Source organism: Phyllobates terribilis, unplaced genomic scaffold (assembly GCF_046119375.1).
Source record: "Phyllobates terribilis strain yellow unplaced genomic scaffold, ASM4611937v1 Scaffold_5__5_contigs__length_657084704, whole genome shotgun sequence".
NCBI classification, from domain to species: Eukaryota; Metazoa; Chordata; class Amphibia; order Anura; family Dendrobatidae; genus Phyllobates; species Phyllobates terribilis.
This window is the reverse complement of record NW_027362765.1, coordinates 27923360-27943853: the sequence shown is the minus strand read 5'-3', so window position 1 is coordinate 27943853 and position 20494 is coordinate 27923360. Positions and strand designations below refer to the sequence as shown.

The following is a 20494-nucleotide window of genomic DNA, read 5'->3' as shown; positions in this document are numbered from 1 at the left end:
TGGAATAAGAGGTTATGGCGGTCTGGGCTGAATAAAAAAGGCAAAATGAACGCCAACAATCAGCAAGAACATAACTGGTGAGAACCTGCAAAGTACACCCATATATGGTCTGCAGAGCACTCGTGTAGAACTGATATTACTAATATATGGTCTGTTATGCATCTGGGTTTGAACTCCTGAGCCTGTGCTTTGTGGTCAGCTTTTCTGTCTGCTGAGCCACAAGCGGATTCACCTTTTTACTGGGTGTTTAGTTTCTGTTAGCCATGCTTCAGTCTTTTTAGGTAACATGTTTTTATTTGCCTGCCCTATCACCTTTCGGGTGTGGCTTCATATTCTTTTAGTCTCATTTGGATATCTATCCATTTTGCTGTAGTTTAAGTCAGTCATTGAAAGGCCATCTAAGGTTTATCTCATTGCTGTTCAAGTTCTTTACTCTGCACCTATCTTCTGTTTCTTTTTAGGAAGTAGACTCCATATTTTCTAAAAGTCTTATATTTCATGGTTTGCTTTACTCACTCTGGGATCTTTCCTTTTCAGCACACTTTCCCTTCTGCAGGTAATTCACATTCTGCTTTGCTCTTCGGTTCTATAGGAGGAATGTGAAGAGCTCGACTGCCTTTCAGGCAGCATAGGTCCGAGTCACCATCATCTAGTCTGTGGTTAGGACTTTCTCAGCTCACAAAGGAACCACTAGGGACTGCGGGGTCTGTGCAGGAACTGGCAGGATCAGTTGTAGTTTTTAGTTTGTTACCTTTTTTCCACCAGTGAGTTGCTACACAATTGTAACATGGTCATTATTTCGTGGTAATATAATTCCTGGTACACTGGTTTTGATTAATGGTCAGTATGGCGGTATTATCACCACTGTATATCTGGTGATATTTGTACGATATTATTATATTTTACATAGCAGTGTTATTGGAAATATAGGTAATAGTATTGCTTACCTGCTTGCAGGGTACTATACTAGAGACCCCAATCTGGGGAAGGGGATGGGTATAGCATAGGCTTGTGTGCTTTCAAATGCCAGGGCTGAATTTTAATCTAAGTCCGTCCCTGCACTCATCATACACAGATGGCCCTGCTCTGTACACACAAGCAGCACTCAATATGTATCATACACACACGGTTCCGCTTTGTGCTCACCATACACATGCATTGTTCCGTTATGTACATTGCACACACGGCTCCGCTTCGTACACATACGGATCTGCTCCGTACACCTCATACACACACGTGGCTCCACACACCTCGTACACACATATGTGGCTCCGCTCCGTACACCTCGTACACACATATGTGGCTCCGCTCCGTACACCTCGTACACGCGCGGCTCCGCTCCGTACACCTCGTACACGCGCGGCTCCGCTCCGTACACCTCGTACACACGGCTCCGCTCCGTACACCTTGTGCACGCGCGGCTCCGCTCCGTACACCTCGTACACACGCGGCTCCGCTCCGTACACCTCGTACACACGCGGCTCTGCTCCGTACACCTCGTACACGCGCGGCTCCGCTCTGTACACCTCGTACACACGGCTCTGCTCCGTACACCTCGTACACACACGGCTCCGCTACATCCACACTGTAAACCCCTCCTGACCCCACACATAACCTTCCCCTCATCCAGCACCATGACAACCAGCACAGCAGAGTCCTGCATCCACTGAGGCCCCTGATCATGTGACCCCTGACTCCTCCCCTCCTGTGACCTCATCACAGGTCCTGTGCGCACAGAACAGCCATATATGTGGTGGTGGCTCTGCAGGTGGAGGTATGTGGAGAGACCCCAGTACTGGGCACAGGGGGCATTAACCCCTTCACTACTGATAATGATGTTTTTCTGTTGTCACTTTATAAGAATCCTGCCGCTTTTATTCCTCTTCCTCTGATAGATACATATCACCCAACTATGAAAGGCAGGAAGTAAGGAAACGCATATTACTCACATAGTACAGCGCCCCTTTCTTTCCCCACACACAGTATAATGTTCTCCCAGTACCAGCACCCCCCTACACATTTATTATTACATTACAAGTTGCCCCCCACAATATGGCACCACCAGGGGTGGATTAAGAGTAGCAAGGGCCCCGGGCAGTTTAGAAGGCGCGGCCCCCCCACACACGCACCTGATGTATCACATGTTACATGATCCCCTGTGATAGATCATGTGATAGTTCACGTGAAATTAATTTGGCACAATATTTATTATAATAATTTTTTTTAGGCTGTGTGCCCACTATGCGTTTTTTAAGCAATTCCGCTGCAGAAACGCTTAAAGAACGCTTGGTAGAAGGCCTGCTATGTTCCCCAATGATAATCCGCATGTGCTGTGCACATACTGCGGAAATTTCCGCTGCGGATTATCATTGCGGAAAAATCCGCAGCACTACCAATTATTTTGCGGAAGCTCGGCGTTTTCGCCGCCATTGACTTGCATTGGAACGCATGTAATCCACATCACTGCATCTGTACATGCGGATTCCATACGTTTCAATGTGCAGATGGTACCCGGGTTTGGAGAAGAGGAGACTCCTCCAGACCCGGGTACCATAGTACCTGTAAAAAAAAGAATAAAATAAAAAATAAATATTATACTTGCCTTCTGATGGCCCGCGGTGTCTTTATCCGATGCGTCCTGGCTTGCCGGCAGCTCACGATGGTCTGAAAAGGACCTGCCGTGACGTCATTTAGTCATGTGACGGGTCACGCGACCGCTGACGTTGGCAGGCCATCAGAAGGTAAGTATATATTTATTTTTTACCATTCTTTTACGGTCACACTATATAAATCCATGCCGGTTGCATGGATTTATATAGTGTGACCAAGTTGTCAAGCCCTTTCCAAGTGATGCTAAAATCGCTTGGAAAAGCGCTTGATAACCCACATGCGGAATTGCAAGTGAAGAACGCTTCACATCCGCTTGTCCCTGGCAGGAAAAGCGCACGTAAAATCCGCATGTACAATCCGCATGCGTTTTTTCTGCCAGGGAGATGCAGAAACGCTCAAAAAAAATCCGGAGCATTTCTGCTTCGTGAGCACATAGCCTTACATTAATTGTATGACTCAATATTGAGCACACGTAGCCATCTAAACACGGCGGGAGGCCGCAAGGCACCATCTATACATGGCAGGAGGCCGCACGGCGCCATCTATACACGGCAGGAGGCCGCACGTAGCCATCTATACACAACTGGAGGCCGCACGTAGCCATCTATACACAGCGGGAGGCCGCACGTAGCCATCTATACACAGCGGGAGGCCGCACAGCTCCATCTATACACAGCGGGAGGCCGCACGGCACCATCTATACACAGCGGGAGGCCGCACGTAGCCATCTATACACAGCGGGAGGCCGCACGTAGCCATCTATACACAGCGGGAGGCCGCACGGCCCCCCCCCAGAGACAGCGGGGGGCTGCACGCAGTCACGCACACACAAACATATACAGACATATACATACACGCATAAACACATTTGAAACACAAAAATACATATAAACTGACATCACACAATGATATCTGGCTGCACACACACACACTCACTCAATCACACATACACACACACACACACACACACACTCACTCTCTCTCACACACACACTCACACACAGACTCACCATCCCCCGGCTCGGCTCCAGTCCTGCTCCTCTCCGGTGGTAAGTAGTAGCAGTGCAGGGCACGCACTGCGTGACGTCACAGCTAGGAGACACGGCCGCGCACAGGGCCGTGTCTCCTAGCAGTGACACGGCCGGGCCAGCGCAGAGAAGTTAACTGCTGCAGTACTGGCCCAGCCGGAGAAGAAGCAGCGTCTGTGCGCCGCTGCTGGGGGAGCGGTCCGGGGGCCCCCCGCCACTGTCTGCCAGTATGTTCCGCGGCGCCGCACATATAATGAGGGCAATCTGACCATAGACACCCCGGAGCCTCGGGCCCCCTGGAGCCCCGAGGCCCCGGACGGTAGCCCGGATTGCCCTCATTATAATCCGCCTATGGGCACCACCCACCTCCTAATATATAAACCCTCCCTTCCCCCATTCCTGATGCAGATACAGATGACCCTGGGACACAGCACCGACCTCCGGGATCAGTTTCTCAGTCTGGAGATGTGGATCCGAGCCGGGGGGGCCGATGCTATAGATGTATGAGGGGCTGTTATCTGCGGTAGGAGCTGTACATTGTAATGGAGACATTCTGGGGACAGATTATTCCAGAAGTAGAACGTCTCATCTCTTTAGTGAATGTCGCTGGATTTTATCTTGTTTGTTTTCTCTTTATAATTTAAGGACATTGTTCTAGGACTCCATTGTTAGGCTCCGGCTGTCATGGCGATATATTGGGATGTGTTGATGGGGAACACAGGACTCCCCCTCTCTGTGCCCCAGATATAATGGAGGAGGCTTTCTGCCTCTGTTTTTCTGCCCCAAATAAAATAATGGATGTTGTCTTTCAGTTACCTCAGATATATAGAAGATGTCTTCTCTCTGTCTTCATCAAGAATGGAGAATGTTCTTTTTCTCTCTTGCTAAAACTGTTATCTTTAATTTTTCACTTAAGTTTTTTAGGCTTTTTTTCAACAACCCTCATTAGTGTGATCATACAACATACAAGCCTCTGATTGCTCCGGTGATGCACTGTACTACTGTAGTACGGTGTATTATCAGTGTAAGACCGCTCACACTAGCATATATTTTCTCATGGGAGAGAATTGGGCCAATTATACTAATGACATTAGGCTCAAACTCTGTCAGTGTGATCCAATTCTTACTAATGAGAAAATCTTATCACAGGCATGGAGAATTTAATTTCTCCATGACAACAGAGTGCAGTCCGATGTTTCATATGCACCCATAGACTTGTATGGGTGCACGTGATATGAAGTCCCGATCCACTCACAGCATGCTAGGATTGTTTTCTGATACTGATTCGGCATGAGAAAACAATCGCCGATCTGCACTGCCCCATAGTACATAAAACATTGGATAGCACTTTTCTGTGCTATACTCTAGTGTGAGCGAGCCCTAATACTAACAGCCCCATACACATGAGATTAATGTTGACCAAACGATCGTTCAGTTGATGTTTATCTCTCCCAATTGCCCATACAGACAAATATTCTGCTCGGGCTTTCTGTGGTCTCTATAAAAGAGTCACTGGCAGATTCCTACAGTGGAGGCTTATCTCCAGGGAGAACAAATGGATCAGCGTCTGAAATTCAGCATGACATATCCTCCTCTGCTCTGACGTCATCTGTCGGGAGACCTCTATGCAGGTGCATCTCACTAAATTAGAATATCATCAAAAAAGTTAATTTATTTCAGTTCTTCAATACAAAAGTGAAATTCATTATATAGTCATTACAAACAGAGTGATCTATTTCAAGTGTTTATTTCTGTTAATGTGGATGATTATGGCTTACAGACAATGACAACACAAAATTCATTATCTCAGTAAATTAGAATACTTTATAACAACAGCTTGAAAAATGTTTTTAAAATCCAAAATGTTGGCCTACTGAAATGTATATTCAGTAAATGCACTCAATACTTGGTCAGGGTTCCTTTTGCATCATTTACTGCATCAATGCGGTGTGGCATGTAGGCGATTAGCCTGTGGCACTGCTGAGGTGTTATGGAAGCCCAGGTTGCTTTGATAGCAGCCTTCAGCTCATCTGCATTGTTGGGTCTGGTGTTTCTCATCTTCCTCTTGACAATACCCCATAGAGTCTCTATGGGGTTAAGGTCAGGCGAGTTTGCTGGCCAATCAAGCACAGTGATACTGTTGTTTGTAAACCAGGTATTGGTACTTTTGTCAGTGTGGACAGGTGCCAAGTCCTGCTGGAGAATGAAATTTCCATCTCCAAAAAGCTTGTCGGCAGAGAGATGCATGAAGTGCTCTAAAATTTCCTGGTAGAAGACTGCGCTGACTTTGGTCTTGATAAAACACAGTGGACCTACACCAGCAGATGACATGGCTCCCCAAACCATCACTGATTGTGGAAACTTCACACTAGACTTCAAGCAGCTTGGATTGTATGCCTCTCCACTCTTCCTCCAGACTCTGGGACCTTGATTTCCAAATGAAAATTTGAACTCTGGGACCTTGTGGAGTGTGTCAATGACTGCCTTCTGGACATCTGTCAAGTCAGCAGTCTCCCCCATGATTGTGGTGCCTACTGAAACAAACTAAGGGACCTTTTTAAATACTTAGGAAGCCTTTGCATGTGATTTTTTGTTAATTATTTTAATTTACTGAGATAATGCCTTTTCTGTTTTCATTGGCTGTAAACCATAATCATCACCATTAACCGAAATAATCACTTGAAATAGATCACTCTGTTTGTAATGACTCTATATAATATATGAGTTTCACTTTCTGTATTGAAGAACTGAAATAAATTAACTTTTTGATGATATTCTAATTTTGTGAGAAGCACCTGTATATTTTATGTAGTCGACCAATAGCCCCTCAAATCAGTGGTTTCATCTGACTTTAGTGTATAATGTGTGTGCTGGGTTTTAAGACATAACTTATTGGACGCTGACTGTATCTTGAACTAATAGACTTTTATACATTGCAGACCCAGAGACCATTATTGGACAACCAGGCACCATTACGACTCAGCAACCCCCCACATTTGAGTAGTTGAGGACGGGAAATGAGTGGTACAAGGGACCCCTATAACTCTGTCTACCTAATTAGATGCCATGGTTGCCGTTGACAAGTGATTAACCCCTTTACAACCCAAGGTGGTTTGCACGTTAATGACCAGGCCAATTTTTACACTTTATGAGGTGATTACTCTGGAACGCTTCAACGGATCCCCCCCTGATTCTGAGATTTTTTTTTCGTGACATATTGTACTTCATGATAGTGGTAAAATTTCTTCAATATCACTTGCGTTTATTTGTGAAAAAAACGGAAATTTGGTGAAAATTTAGCAATTTTCAAAATTTTAATTTTTATGCCCTTAAATCAGAGAGATATGTCACACAAAATAGTTAATAAATAACATTTCCCACATGTCTACTTTACATCAGCACAATTTTGGAACCAATTTTTTTTTTTATTGGGGAGCTATAAGGGTTAAAAGTTGACCAGCGATTTCTCATTTTTCCAACAAAATTTACAAAACCATTTTTTTAGGGACCACATCATATTTAAAGTCACTTTTGAGGGGTCTTTATGACAGAAAATACCCAAAAGTGACACTATTCTAAAAACTGCACCCCTCAAAACCACATTCAAGAACTTTATTAACCCTTCAGGTGCTTCACACGAATTTTTGCAATGTGGAAGAAAAAAATTAACATTTAACTTTTTTCACAAAAATGTTACTTTAGACCCTATTTTTTTATTTTTGCAGGGGTAACAGGAAAAAATGGCCCCCAAAATTTGTTGTGCAGTTTCTCCTGAGTAAGCAGATACCCCATATGTGGGGGAAAACCACTGTTTGGGCGCACGGAAGGGAAGGAGCGCCATTTGACTTTTTGAATGTAAAATTTGCTTGAATGATTAGCGGACGCCATGTTGCATTTGGGGAGCCCCTGATGTGCCTAAACAGTGGAACCCCCCCACAAGTGACACCATTTTGGAAACTAGACCTCTCAGGGAATTTATCTAGATGTGTGGTGAGCACTTTGAACCCCCAGGTGCTTCACAGAAGTTTATAACATTGAGTCGTAAAAATAAAATTTTCACATTTTTCCCACAAAAATGTTTTTCAGCCCCCACTTTTGCATTTTCATAAGGGTAACAGGAGAAATTGCGCCATGCAGTTTGTTGTGCAATTTCTCCTGAGTAAGCAGATGCCCCATATGTGGGGGAAAACCACTATTTGGGCGCACGGCAGGGTTCGGAAGGGAAGGAGCGCCATTTGACTTTTTGATTGTAAAATTTGCTTGAATAATTAGCGGATGTGCCCCTGATGTGCCTAAACACTGGAAATCCTCCACAAGTGACACCATTTTGGAAACTAGACCCCTCAGGGAACTTATCTAGATGTGTGGTGAGCACCTTGAACCCCCAAGTCCTTTACAGAAGTTTATAACATGGAGCCGTGAAAATAAAAAAATCTAATTTTTTCCACAAAAATGATGTTTTAGCCCCAATTTTTTATTTTCACAAGGGTGAGAGGAGAAAATGGACCCCAAAAACTTTTGTGCCATTTCTCCTCAGTACGCCAATACCCCATATGTGGGGAAAATACAGTGTTTGGGCGCACGGCAGAGTTCAGAAGGGAAGGAGTACTGTGTGACTTTTTGAACGCAAAATCGTCTGGAATCGAGAGCGGACGCCATGTCACGTTTGGAGAGCCCCTGATGTGCCTAAATAGTTGAAACCCCCCACAAGTGACCCCATTTTGGAAACTACACCCCTCAAGGATTTTATCAAGGGGTATAGTGAACATTTTGAACCCAGAGGTACGACACAGAATTTCATGACATTAGGTCATCATATTGAATAAGTTGTCATTAGTCTTGAGCGCAAGTGCTCGCTACTTGAGTTTGCATCGGGTACTCAGGTATGCACCATGTATCACGGGTGCTCAAGTGAAATGCTCGAGTCCCCGCCCGCATGTTTCACGGTTATTAGACACCCCAAAAAAACATGCGGGGAACGCTCGTGCATGGCAGGCAATCCCCGCGAGTTTTTTTTAGCCGTGAAGCATATGGGGCGGAGACTCGAGCACCCGCGATACTCAATGCATACCCGAGCACCTGATGCAAACTCACGTAGCGAGCACTTGCGTTCAACACTAGTTGCCATATCGTCATCTTCTTCTTTTTTTTTTTTTTTTACTATTGAAAAAAAAAACAACCCTAACCCCAACCCTAACATTAGCACAACCCTAACCCCAACCCCAGCCCTAGCGTTTATTTTTCACCCCGTTCCTAGTGCGGTATAAGTGATTAGACAACCTTATTCTTCAGGTCGGTGCGACTAAAGAGATACCAGAATCATATCGGGTTTTTATGATTGACAGCTGTCACACACTAAAAGACACATATTTTGTAAAATCTAGTTTTTGCATCGCCATATTTTGAGAGCTATAATTTTTCCATATTTTGGCCGACATGTGACAGCTTGTTTTTTGCGCGATGAGTTGACGTTTTTATTGGTGCCATTTTCAGACACGTGACATTTTTTGATCGCTTTCTATTCCAGCTTTTGGGAGGCAGAATAAACAAAATCCAACAATTCGGGAATTTTTTTTTTTTTTTTTTTTTTTTTTATTCTACTCCGAGTGTGGTAAAATTGATAAGGTAGCTTTATTCTTCGTGTCAGTACATTTACAGCGGTACCACATTTATATTGTTTTTCTATGTTTTGGCGCTTTTACACAATAAAAGCTATTTTATAGAAAAAATTATTTTTTTGCATCGCTTTATTCTGAGAGCTATAACTTTTCGATTTTTTGGCTGATGGAGCTGTATGGCGGCTTGTTTTTTGCGGAACAAGATGACGTTTTCAGCGGTACCATTTTTATTTATATTCGTCTTTTTGATCGTGTGTTATTCCATTTTTTGTTTGGCAGTATGATGATAAAGCATTGTTTTTTGCTTCGTTTTTTTTTTTTACCGTGTTCACTGAAGGGGTTAACTAGTGGGACAGTTTTATAGGTCAGGTCGTTACGGACGCGGCGATACCAGATATGTGTACTTTTATTGTTTCTTTGTTTTTTTCATAATAATATTTATTGATGGGTACATTATATTTTTATTTTTGGTGGATTATTTTTTTTTATTTTTTTTAAATATTTTTACAATTTATTTATTTATTTATTTATTTTTTTACTTTCTGAAAGTTTTTTTACTTTTTTACTTTGTCCCACTCTGGGACTTTCATTTTTTTTATTCTGATCGCCTGCATAGCATAGGGATGGAGCACCATCCCTGTGCCATGCAGGCAGTCATTGCTGCACAGTGAGAAGATTGTTTGGTCATGCACTGCGCATGACCAAACAATCTTCCTGCTGTCTGGTGACCCGGATGTTGTCATGACGACATCGGGTCGTCATGGCAACACCCGGGAAGCCGCGGCAGACAGCGCTGGAGGCCGGAAGAGGAGGTGAGTATTGCGATCACCTCCCCTTAGCCACCGCAATGCTGCGATCGACTTCGACATAGTACCGGGTGTCAGCTGTGACAATCAGCTGACACCCGGCGGCGATCGCGATGACGTACTAATACGGGTCAGGCTCTTAAGTCCCAGGGCACAGACGCGTATTAGTACGTCATGGGCTTTAAAGGGGTTAAACTGGCATTATTAGCATTACAGCCGCACCTATAACATCCCTGCACTGTACATGCATGATGTGCTGCAAAAAATAGTTATTTTTTTCCATTATTAAACAAATGTCTAACATTTGGCATATAAGGTGCACCATGTGTCGCACACTTCTTGTATGGTGTCTTACAAGTGTTGTTGATGCCAATTTTATTTTGTAACATTTTAACGCTTACTTTTTCGTGGTGTTTTTCATGAAATATAGGGATGCCTAAGGGGAAAATGCCAGAAAAATACATCTCTAAAAAAGAAAAACCTAAAACCTGTAGATCTTGGCATCAAATAACTCCTGTCCGCTGTGTTCTTGTAAACAATCTTTTATAAATGCCTCAAACTTTTGTGTGTGAATCAGACATGAGATCTAACAGGATAAAAGATTACAGCCCAGGGAATTGGGGGAACATTCATATAAGTGGCTGGTGGTAATGTAGTCAGTGACGAATTCTAGCCAAATATAGTGGCTTGCGAAAGTATTCACCCTCTTCCCCCCCCCCTTGCATTTTTCGTGTTTTGCTACCTCACAACCTGGAATTTCACTGGTTTTTTTGAGTGTTTACATCAGTTCATGTAAAGAACATTCCTACAACTGTGAACATTTGGGTTTTCATTTTATTGTGAAGCAAACAAAAAATAGAACAAAATAACTGAAAACTTCAGTGTGCATAACTGTTCACCCCCTAAAGTCAGTACTTTGTAGAGCCTCCTTTTGTGATAATTACAACTGCAAGTCACTTTGGATAAGTCTCTATGACCATTCCACATCTTGCAACTGGGATTTTTGCTCATTCCTCAAGGCAAAACTGCTCCATATCCTTTAAGTTAGATGGTTTCCTCTGGTGAAGAGCAATTGTCAAGTCTGACCACAGATTCTCAATTTTATTAAGGTCTGGGCTTTGACTAGGCCACTCCAAAACATTTACACTTTTCCCCTTAAACCACTCGAGTGTTGTATGCAGTATGCTTTGGGTCATTGTCTTGTTGGAAGGTGAACCTCCGTCCCAGTCTTGAAGCTGGGACTGAGATTTATTGGAGAAGCGGAATACAGCAGATACAGAAGACAGGTTATCAGAAGCACAAGTACACATGCAGATGTCAAGTCAAGAAAGAGGCCCCGAAACTGGGTGTAGGGGCATTTAATACATGGGTAAACAAGGAAACTACATACTGCAGAAAAAGGTGTGTAGATTGCAGAACAAATCATGTAATGATGCAACATGACAATATTTACGAACATTGCAGTAAAACTCATTATAATCCTATAGGCCTCCATATGCCTTACAACTAATTCAATGATGTCGTCATTACTGACATCCCTGATGTTTGATGGCGCCTCTACTCCGATAACTCTTCAAAGACTGACAGCTGTATTGACAACTTGGTTTCTCTATCAATTCAATATACCCCCTATTTACTACCATAAATCACCACTTATCAGCTACCACGGTTTACTACTCTTATTCTAATTAGCCTTCTTAGGCCGGCATCACACTACCGTATAACACCGCCGAGTGCTATGCGATAAAACATCGCATAGCACCCGGCCCAGTGTTATACTATCGGGCAGTGCAGATCAGCGATTAGTTTCTCATGTTGATTCGGCATGAGGGAACAATCGCAGCATGCTGTGATTTGCAGCGAGACTCGATTCACTCGCACCCATAGAAGTCTATGGGTGCGAGTGACACATCGGACTGCACTCGCATGTCAGCATAGTGCAGTCCGATATACGGCGAGTCTGGCCATGGAGGAGATGGAGTAATTACTTTCTCCGTCTCCTCCGGAGCTGTGCTGCGATCCTCTCATGCGAGAAGATCGCAGCACAATAGCATGACCTGCTCTGCTGCGAGCCGGAACCGATGGTCATTAGCATCTCGCATCGGATGCCATATGCTGGTGTAACTCCGGCCTAAGACTTCATCTATACTAATGACACTTATGTTGTTTCTATCTCCACACCGTGGAGAACTTCAGAAACTGCATCTCATGAGCTGCAAAGTTAGTTTGTCCAAGACGGCTGCTAGGCACAACATGACTCCTCAGCACATTATGGCTGACCATCCTCTTACAGAGTTGAAGTAGAAAATGAAGATGTCTTCCTCATCATGAAGTAGTTATTTCTCCTGTCACGTGTAATGAATATTTCCTGCAGTATTTCTAATGCCGATTCCAGTGTCTGTAAATGAGACGAGAATTAGTGTTATGGATGATGAGTCTATGAGAAACGTATTCAGCTGTAGACTGTGAGGAAGAAACTGCTTGTTGTGTGTATGGCCTAAAATATATAGGATTTGTTAGAAGATGTAATGGAACAACCTGAATATTGTAAAATAATAAAAATACCACCGCTGCTTGGGTCCACCGCCAGTCTCAGCATTTTCTGGTCAGTCTCAACGAACTTGTGATTCCTGAAGACAATCAGTTCCCAAAGTGAATACAATAGGAAATGGACTGTGCCGACATTTTCTTAATGCCCGGGCCAGCCCCAGCCTCGCACCGCCAAACACCCCTTCCTCCCAGCCCAGGGCTCACAGCATTGCCCCACTCCTGTCTCCGTTACCAGCTTCCTGCAGCGGCGACCCGGCCTCCTGGGACCTTTCTCCACCACAGCTGCCGCCCCCGTAAACTACATTCGGATTATAAGATGCACCCCCATCGCCCCCCCACACAATTTTTTTGGGGAAAAAAGTGCGTCCGAAAAATACGTTCCAGTCCACACAAGACAAAAGAGAATACAATGTCTACACGTCATATCTCCACATATGTTTCCCCTTATCATCTCCAGTAATTGTATTATTATTTCGGATTCTTTATAACGTCACAATGGTTCATCTTCTCCCCATGCAGATTCCTACAATATCGGATCCCCTCAGTGGAGATATTCTATATTAAGAGAATTTTCAGAATTATCAATCATAGATGGATAGGGACAGAGACCAGATGGAGAAGAGGCTATTATACCTCACCCTAGAGATCCTCTTTCGGCTTACTGGAGAGGTGAGAGATTCTGATGATGTCACATCATTCTTATCTATGGGAATAACAGATGGACAGAATTGGAGAGTTGAGGACTCTGGAATGTCTGTAGTGAGATTTATTAATGTGTCTCTCCATACCCAGGATTACACAGTAGTGAAGAAGACCTCTAGTGAGCGCTATGAAGTCCCAGTGTCTAAAGGATGGGGAAGACCCCTGAGCCCAATCATGGGACCTCCACCTCACCCCCTGATACATGAGGACATCAATTACCAGAAGATCCTAGAGCTCTCTTACAAGATGATTGAGCTGCTGACTGGAGAGGTGGGAATGCTGGGATATTATACAGTAACACTATAAAGGGATCGGGGGGGATGACGGTATCATTGTATGTGTCAGGTTCCTATAAGGTGTCAGGATGTCGCCGTCTATTTCTCCATGGAGGAGTGGGAGTATTTAGAAGGACACAAAGATCTGTACATGGACGTCATGATGGAGGTTCCCCAGCCCCTCACATCACCAGGTAATAGACAGAACTAAATACACATGGCCTATAATTATCTATGTAAAGAATGAGTTCAGTCCCTGTATGTGTTTCCTCTAGTTCTATCCAGTAAGGGGACAACAGCAGAGAGATGTCCCCGTCCTCTTCTTCCACGAGACTGTAAACAAGAAGATCCCAATGTTCCTCAGGATCATCAGGTAGATGGAGAGAAGGTGTCATGAGATCTCCCCTATGATATGTAGACTGCTGTGAAGGTCTTGTGCTCAGTCTTGTTTTATCCACCAGTATTATATATTTTATACTTTTGTAATGAGAACGGTGAAGATGGCAGGATTAGAGCTGATCATAGATGTGACTTCTCCATCTTACTGTGGCTTTTACAATATTTCTTTCAGGGTAAAGATCTGACCCATATTAATACTACAGAGACATACGTGAGGGGTGATGAGCGTTGTAAAGAGGAGATTCCTACATATGACTACCCAGGTGAGTAGTAACCACTAATTGCAGAGAAGTCACTGATTCCTCTCAGTCACCAACTGTGGCTGCTTTATCGGTGTTGGAGTCCGGCCGTATCACAATCATGTGATCAATATTTTTCTGCTATCACAATAATGAGATCAATATTTTGCTGCTTGACCACAATATTATTCTCCATATAAAAATTCTAATTACTTTAAGCACTGAAAGCTATTGTTCTATAGAGCTTACAACTTAGAAGATCACATTCTGTGCCATTAGACTTTTTATTTATTTTTCTATAAGTAGAGATGCGGACGTCGCAGTGTTAATGTCATTCATTTTATAAATAAAAGTAGTTATTACCTAGTAGCTTCATAGGTAGGACATTAGGGAAGTGGAGCTTGAAGTGTTAGTAGTTAGTACCTACTAGCTTTATAGATAGGGAATTACTGTAGTGAACTGTAATTGTTTTTATTTAAAGTATTTTTTACTTCTGATTTTTATTTTTTTATTTTCTTTTCTATATTTGTTCTTTGCTTCTCTTTTCTACTTTGTTTTTCTCTACATTTTATAGTACATTTAATAATAAATAGTACTCTTTATAAGTGCCCCACACAATACACTTGTAAAAGCACCACTTACACACACACATCCCTAGTATTTACAAGAATAAAATAAAAATGAGTCAGTAGTCAAGAAGATACTTTTCAGCAGAGGAGGCATGCACTTTCCTTGCCTCTGACACGGATTCAGGCAGTCAGAAAGATCCCACTTTCCTGTTTCTTTTCCTCTTCCTCATCTAGTGAGGAAGGACCTCCAGCAAGGTGCCCTAGGACCCACACAACCCCTACAGCAATCGATCCCATATAGACTCCACCCCCCAAAACTTATCAGCCTCTTATTTTGAACCTTATGGGCAGCTCAGTAATCCAATTAGACGCTACAAGTTTCACTGATACTGACTTTTTCAAAATCTTAACTGATGATATAATAAATCTTATGGTTGTGGAGACTATTTTTGACAGCAGAAGCACTTTTCCAGAAATTAGCAAGCCGTTGATGTTACAAAGTAAAAATTGAAAATATGCCATTTTATTGTCCAACACACACAATAATGGCTGGACAAGGCTTGTGGTGCCCAGAGCTTCTGGTTCTGATTGCTGCTCCATCACCAGCGCCGCCTGCGGAATGAATGATGGCGGCGCCTGGTGATCGAAGTAGATGTCACAGCAGCAGATCCCAGAGGAGATGTGACACAACATTTGCAGAAGCCCTAATGTGACTGGCAGAAAACCAGAGCAGTACACTGGCAGTTTCCAGATATTGGCATACAATGGATGTTGGAGAGTGAAAATTGCAAATATACCATTTTATTACCCAAAACATAGTGCACAGATTGTGCTCCAGGACACACGAACACCATAAATTGTTACATGCGTTCTTCTCACTACAGTAATGGATGCTAAATGTGGTTTGGGCACACTACAAGGCTCAGAAGTGAGTAGGAGATTTGACTTTGGGAGAGCGGATTTGTTGGATTGGGTTATGGAAGCCATGTTGCTTTTCAAGAGCCTTTGAGCCACTAATGTGGAAACCTCTGTTTTTTACATTGGCAGAAGATTTGCCTGAATGGGGGCTTGTTTATGTGCAATATCACTAAAAGTTTTTATTGGTATCATTTTCACCTGCATAATATATTTTTGTGGCTTTTAATCTCAATATCTGGGAGGCAGAATGAACAAACAGTTGAACACCATACTTTACTGGTTCATGCTATGAGGTTTTCTATTAGACTGTGAAATGTCATTGTCTCTGTGAATAATTCAGTTTTGCTACATAACTTGCTATTTCTACAGACATTTTGAAAAGAAATGTTCAAAATATAAATTTCAAGGACATTTTACTCAAAATAATTGGTTTTATTCTTGGCAGATGGCTGTACCAGATCAGAGGGACAACTGACATCGTCAAATTTTTTATCAGATGATTTTGAGATCACACAGGATACAATTGAAGTGAATGACAATACACCAGATATACCATCATCCCTTCACAGCAAAGATCTATCATCTGATCCTATGAAACAGGTCCTATCTTCTGATTCATTACAGACTACTAAGAAAAGTAAAAGTCACAAAAGAAGCATTAAAAAGCGAACTGCTCTTAAAGCAAAGAAGCCAAATTCATGTTCAGAATATGGAAATAGTTTTCCCCTAAAAATATCTCTTGTTAAACATCAAAATATTAACACAGAGGAGAATGACTTTTCTTGTTCCATGTGTGGGAGATATTTTAAACAGAAATCAAGTCTTATTAGGCATGAGAGAATTCACACAGGGGAGAAGCCATATTCATGTTCAGAATGTGGAAAATGTTTTAACCGGAAATCAATTCTTGTTAATCACCAGAGAATTCACACAGGGGAGAAGCCTTTTTCATGTTCAGAATGTGGGAAATGTTTTGTCGAGAAAGCATATCTTGTTAAACACCAGAGAATTCACACAGGGGAGAAGCCTTTTTCCTGTTTAGAATGTGGAAAACATTTTAACCAGAAATCGTATCTTGTTACACATCAGAAAACTCACACAGGGGAGAAGCCATTTTCATGTTCAGAATGTGGGAAATCTTGGACCAATAAATCAAATCTTGTTAAGCACCAGAGAACTCACACAGGGGAGAAGCCTTTTTCATGTTCAGAATGTGGGAAATGTTTTAATCGAAAATGGTACCTTCTTAAACATCAAAAATCCCACACAGAGAAAAGCCATTATCATACCTAGAATGTGAAAAATGAGTTACTGGAAAATCATATTTTGTTGACCATGAAAAATAACTCGCACAGAAATTATATATTTTATTGACAAATTGTACAAATATAACACATACCAGACAGTCGTATAATTAAATAAGAAAGCAAAATTACTTTAGAACTTACCGTATTTGTTTAATTTTAAGACACACTTTTAACAAGAAAAAATCTTGCTAATAAGTGAGTGCTGCTTATAATTCAGAGACATCTTCCTGTGACGGAGGAGAACGCTGAGACAGTGTCCTTCCCAATCACTGAGAAAACTGTTCTCTCCTCCTGCCCCACACTGATTTATGTGATCAGTGCAGAGCAGGAGAGGAAGATACCGGGAACTGCACAGAGGCTGCACATCCTGAGTGAGAGCCTGAAGAACCTTCCACCTGACTAGCTCCAGGACCTTTCACATGACCTGGAAGGAACTGCAAAATGGGGTAATGTATATGCAGATATGCGTACATAGCAGAGCTGTGTTTTTATGTAAATGTGCAGATGTAGCAGACAGGGCTGTGGAGTCCGTAAGCCAAACCTCCCGACTCCTCAATTTCCATGATACCAACTCCGACTTCATGACTCCGACTCCCTAATAAATGGCTCATGTTTAAGTGATAAATTTACTCTAGCACAGATTAATCTCAGCTAAAAGTGTAGACCCTTAGATAAGGAATAGGACAGACATTTATAGGACATTTCATAACTTTCCCAAATTCTTATGAAAAAATATTCCCCACAAACTGCATTGAATTACTGTACCCAATTTATTATATATTTTAGGAGTTGTAGTTGGTCCATTTTATACTGACTCCGATTCCGACTCCACCGAAATGGACGCCGACTTCATGACTCCGACTCCACAGCCGTGGTAGCAGAACTGAGTGTCCAGCAGAGTTGTGTGTATATATGAGCACTGAAGAGTGTTCATTAATGTTCGTGCTGTGACGCTATGTGTAAATCGGGGATGTCAAACTTAAAAACACAGATGGCCAAAATTAAAAACTTGGACAAAGTCACGGGCCGAAATTGATATTTATTAAAAAAGAATTCTACAATAGAGGACATTTTTCCTTAGCATGAAATATCATCAAATATAAGGAACCTTTTCATATGGAAATAAACTTAAAGGGATTGATCCACAAACAAAGTATGTTTTAATTAATAGATCTTAAGAGTCAGATCACATGACCGGAGCATTGGCTATTTCCTTGCGGGCAGGGTTGTACAGAGAAATTATGGGGCCCCACAGCAGAAATTCTAATTTCTCCACCCCCCACGCCACGTCCTGAAAAAAAAAACTTAATATTTGGTGGGGTCACAAAATAGCATATCTCACAACTTTGCAGCCCTTACAAAGTAATTTTCCTCCTATTGAAGCCGCTAGATTGTCCTTTCAGTATCCCCATAAACTATGATGCTAACAAAAATGCCCCCAAACGCCGTATGATACACGCATAGGTAGTTCCTCCACCGTACCCTCCACCCGCACGGTATGATGACCATACTGTACCCCCTCCCCCTTAATCTCCCCGGAAGGTATGGTGACCCCTAACATAGTATGATGCCCCAACAGCCCTCCACACAGTATAATGGGCCCCACGTAGGCCCCCATACAGAATAATGGGCCCCACGTAGGCCTCCATACAGAATAATGGGCCCCATGTAGGCCTCCATACAAAATAATGGGCCCCACGTAGGCCTCCATACAGAATAATGGGCCCCACGTAGGCTTCCATACAGAATAATGGGCCCCACGTAGCCCTCCATACAAAATAATGGGCCCCACGTAGGCCTCCATACAGAATAATGGGCCCCACGTAGGCCTCCATACAGAATAATGGGCCCCACGTAGGCCTCCATACAGAATAATGGGCCCCACGTAGGCCTCCATACAGAATAATGGGCCCCACGTAGGCCTCCATACAGAATAATGGGCCCCACGTAGGCCTCCATACAGAATAATGGGCCCCACGTAGGCCTACATACAGAATAATGGGCCCACGTAGGCCCCCATACAGAATAATGGGCCCCACTTAGGCCTCTACACAGTATAATGGGCCCACACAACTCTCCACACAGTATAATGGGCCCCACATAATTCTCTATACAGAACAATTGGCCCCACATAGTCCTCCACACAGAATAATGTGTACTCCACACAGAATAATTTGTCCTCCATACAGAATGTGTCCTTACAGAATGTGTCCTACATAGTCCTCCATACAGAATAATTTTTCCTACATAGTCCTTCATACAGAATAATGTGTCCTACATAGTCCTCCATACAGAATAATGGGCCCACATAATCCTCCATACAGAATAATGTGCCCCACATAGTCCTCTACACAGTATAACGGGCCCCACATAATTCTCCATACACTCCTGGTTTTGGCTTACAAATACTGCTGTAAAATACTGACCAAATACTGAAGGTGGAAATGTGGCCTAAGAAGCATTTCAAGGTCCTGGAGTGGCCTAGCCAGTCTCCACACCTGAACCCAATAGAACATTTTTGGAGGGAGCTGAAACTCAATGTTGCTCAACGACGGCCACGAAACTTGAAAGATCTGGAGAAGATCTGTATGGAGGAGTGAGGCAAAATCCCTGCTGCATTGTGTGCAAACTTGGTCAAGAACTACAGGAAACATCTGACCTCTGTAATTGATTGCAAAGAAAGGTTTCTGTACCAAATATTAAGTTCTGTTCTATTGTATCAAATACTTATTTCATGCAATAAAATGCAAATTAATAAGGAAAAAAACATACAATGTGATTTTCTTTTTTCTTTTTTTTTTATATTCTGTCTCTCACAGGTGAAGTATGCATATGATAAAAATTCCAGATCTCTCAATTTTTTGTAGGTGGGAAATCAGTTATTTTTTATTACAGTATTTTTAAGAGAAATTACAATAAAACAGCAACATCACATATGTTATACAGAAGAATAGCACTATCTCCATAGTTCTTTATACAAGGACATATGGATCAGACAAGGTCCTCATATTTAGGCAGTTTCTATTATTCTCTCATTTTTACTTCTAGTGTTTCTTGTAGAATAAATCACTTTCTCATACAGTCCTGTAGTAATAACTTTGTTAACCACGTTTTTTAGGAGGGTTCATCTGAATCCATCTAAATGTTATCAATTTATGTGCAAGAAACAATAAACGTCCTACTGCAGTTTTACCATGTGTGTCCAGTGTCAGTTCTTCTACGTTCCCTAATAAAAAACCTTGGTGTCTCTGACCAAACCTGCTGAATATGATTATGCAATTGTAATAACTTTACTCCTAACAAGTATTTATAATCCCGCAGCTTGTGTATAAGATCAGCAGCTTCCGCTAAGCACTTCGGACCTTTGGCCTCTGTACATATTAATATTTATTTATATAGCACCTTTGATTCCATTGTGCTGTACATGAGAAGGGGTTACATTGAATGAACTAACAATGACAGACTGGTACAGA

General features: G+C 42.5%; 2 protein-coding genes across 2 annotated transcripts in view; one reads left to right on the top strand and one right to left on the bottom strand.

Annotated features, from left to right (window-relative positions):
* LOC141271805 (uncharacterized) overlaps positions 1–1439 on the bottom strand; it is a 72711-nt gene extending 71272 nt beyond the window's left edge. The window contains exon 1 of the mRNA XM_073681975.1: positions 948–1439. The gene's annotated coding sequence lies outside the window, so the exon portion shown is untranslated. The remainder of the gene's footprint in view (positions 1–947) is intronic.
* Positions 1440–1692: 253 nt separating this feature from the next.
* LOC141271806 (uncharacterized) lies at positions 1693–20170 on the top strand. The gene is made up of 7 exons (XM_073681977.1): positions 1693–1774; positions 13132–13281; positions 13405–13584; positions 13660–13783; positions 13865–13962; positions 14161–14251; positions 16160–20170. Exons 2-7 carry the CDS (start codon positions 13204–13206, stop codon positions 17005–17007), a joined length of 1419 nt encoding a protein of 472 aa, XP_073538078.1. The 5' UTR covers positions 1693–1774; positions 13132–13203; the 3' UTR covers positions 17008–20170.
* Positions 20171–20494: the final 324 nt, after the last annotated feature.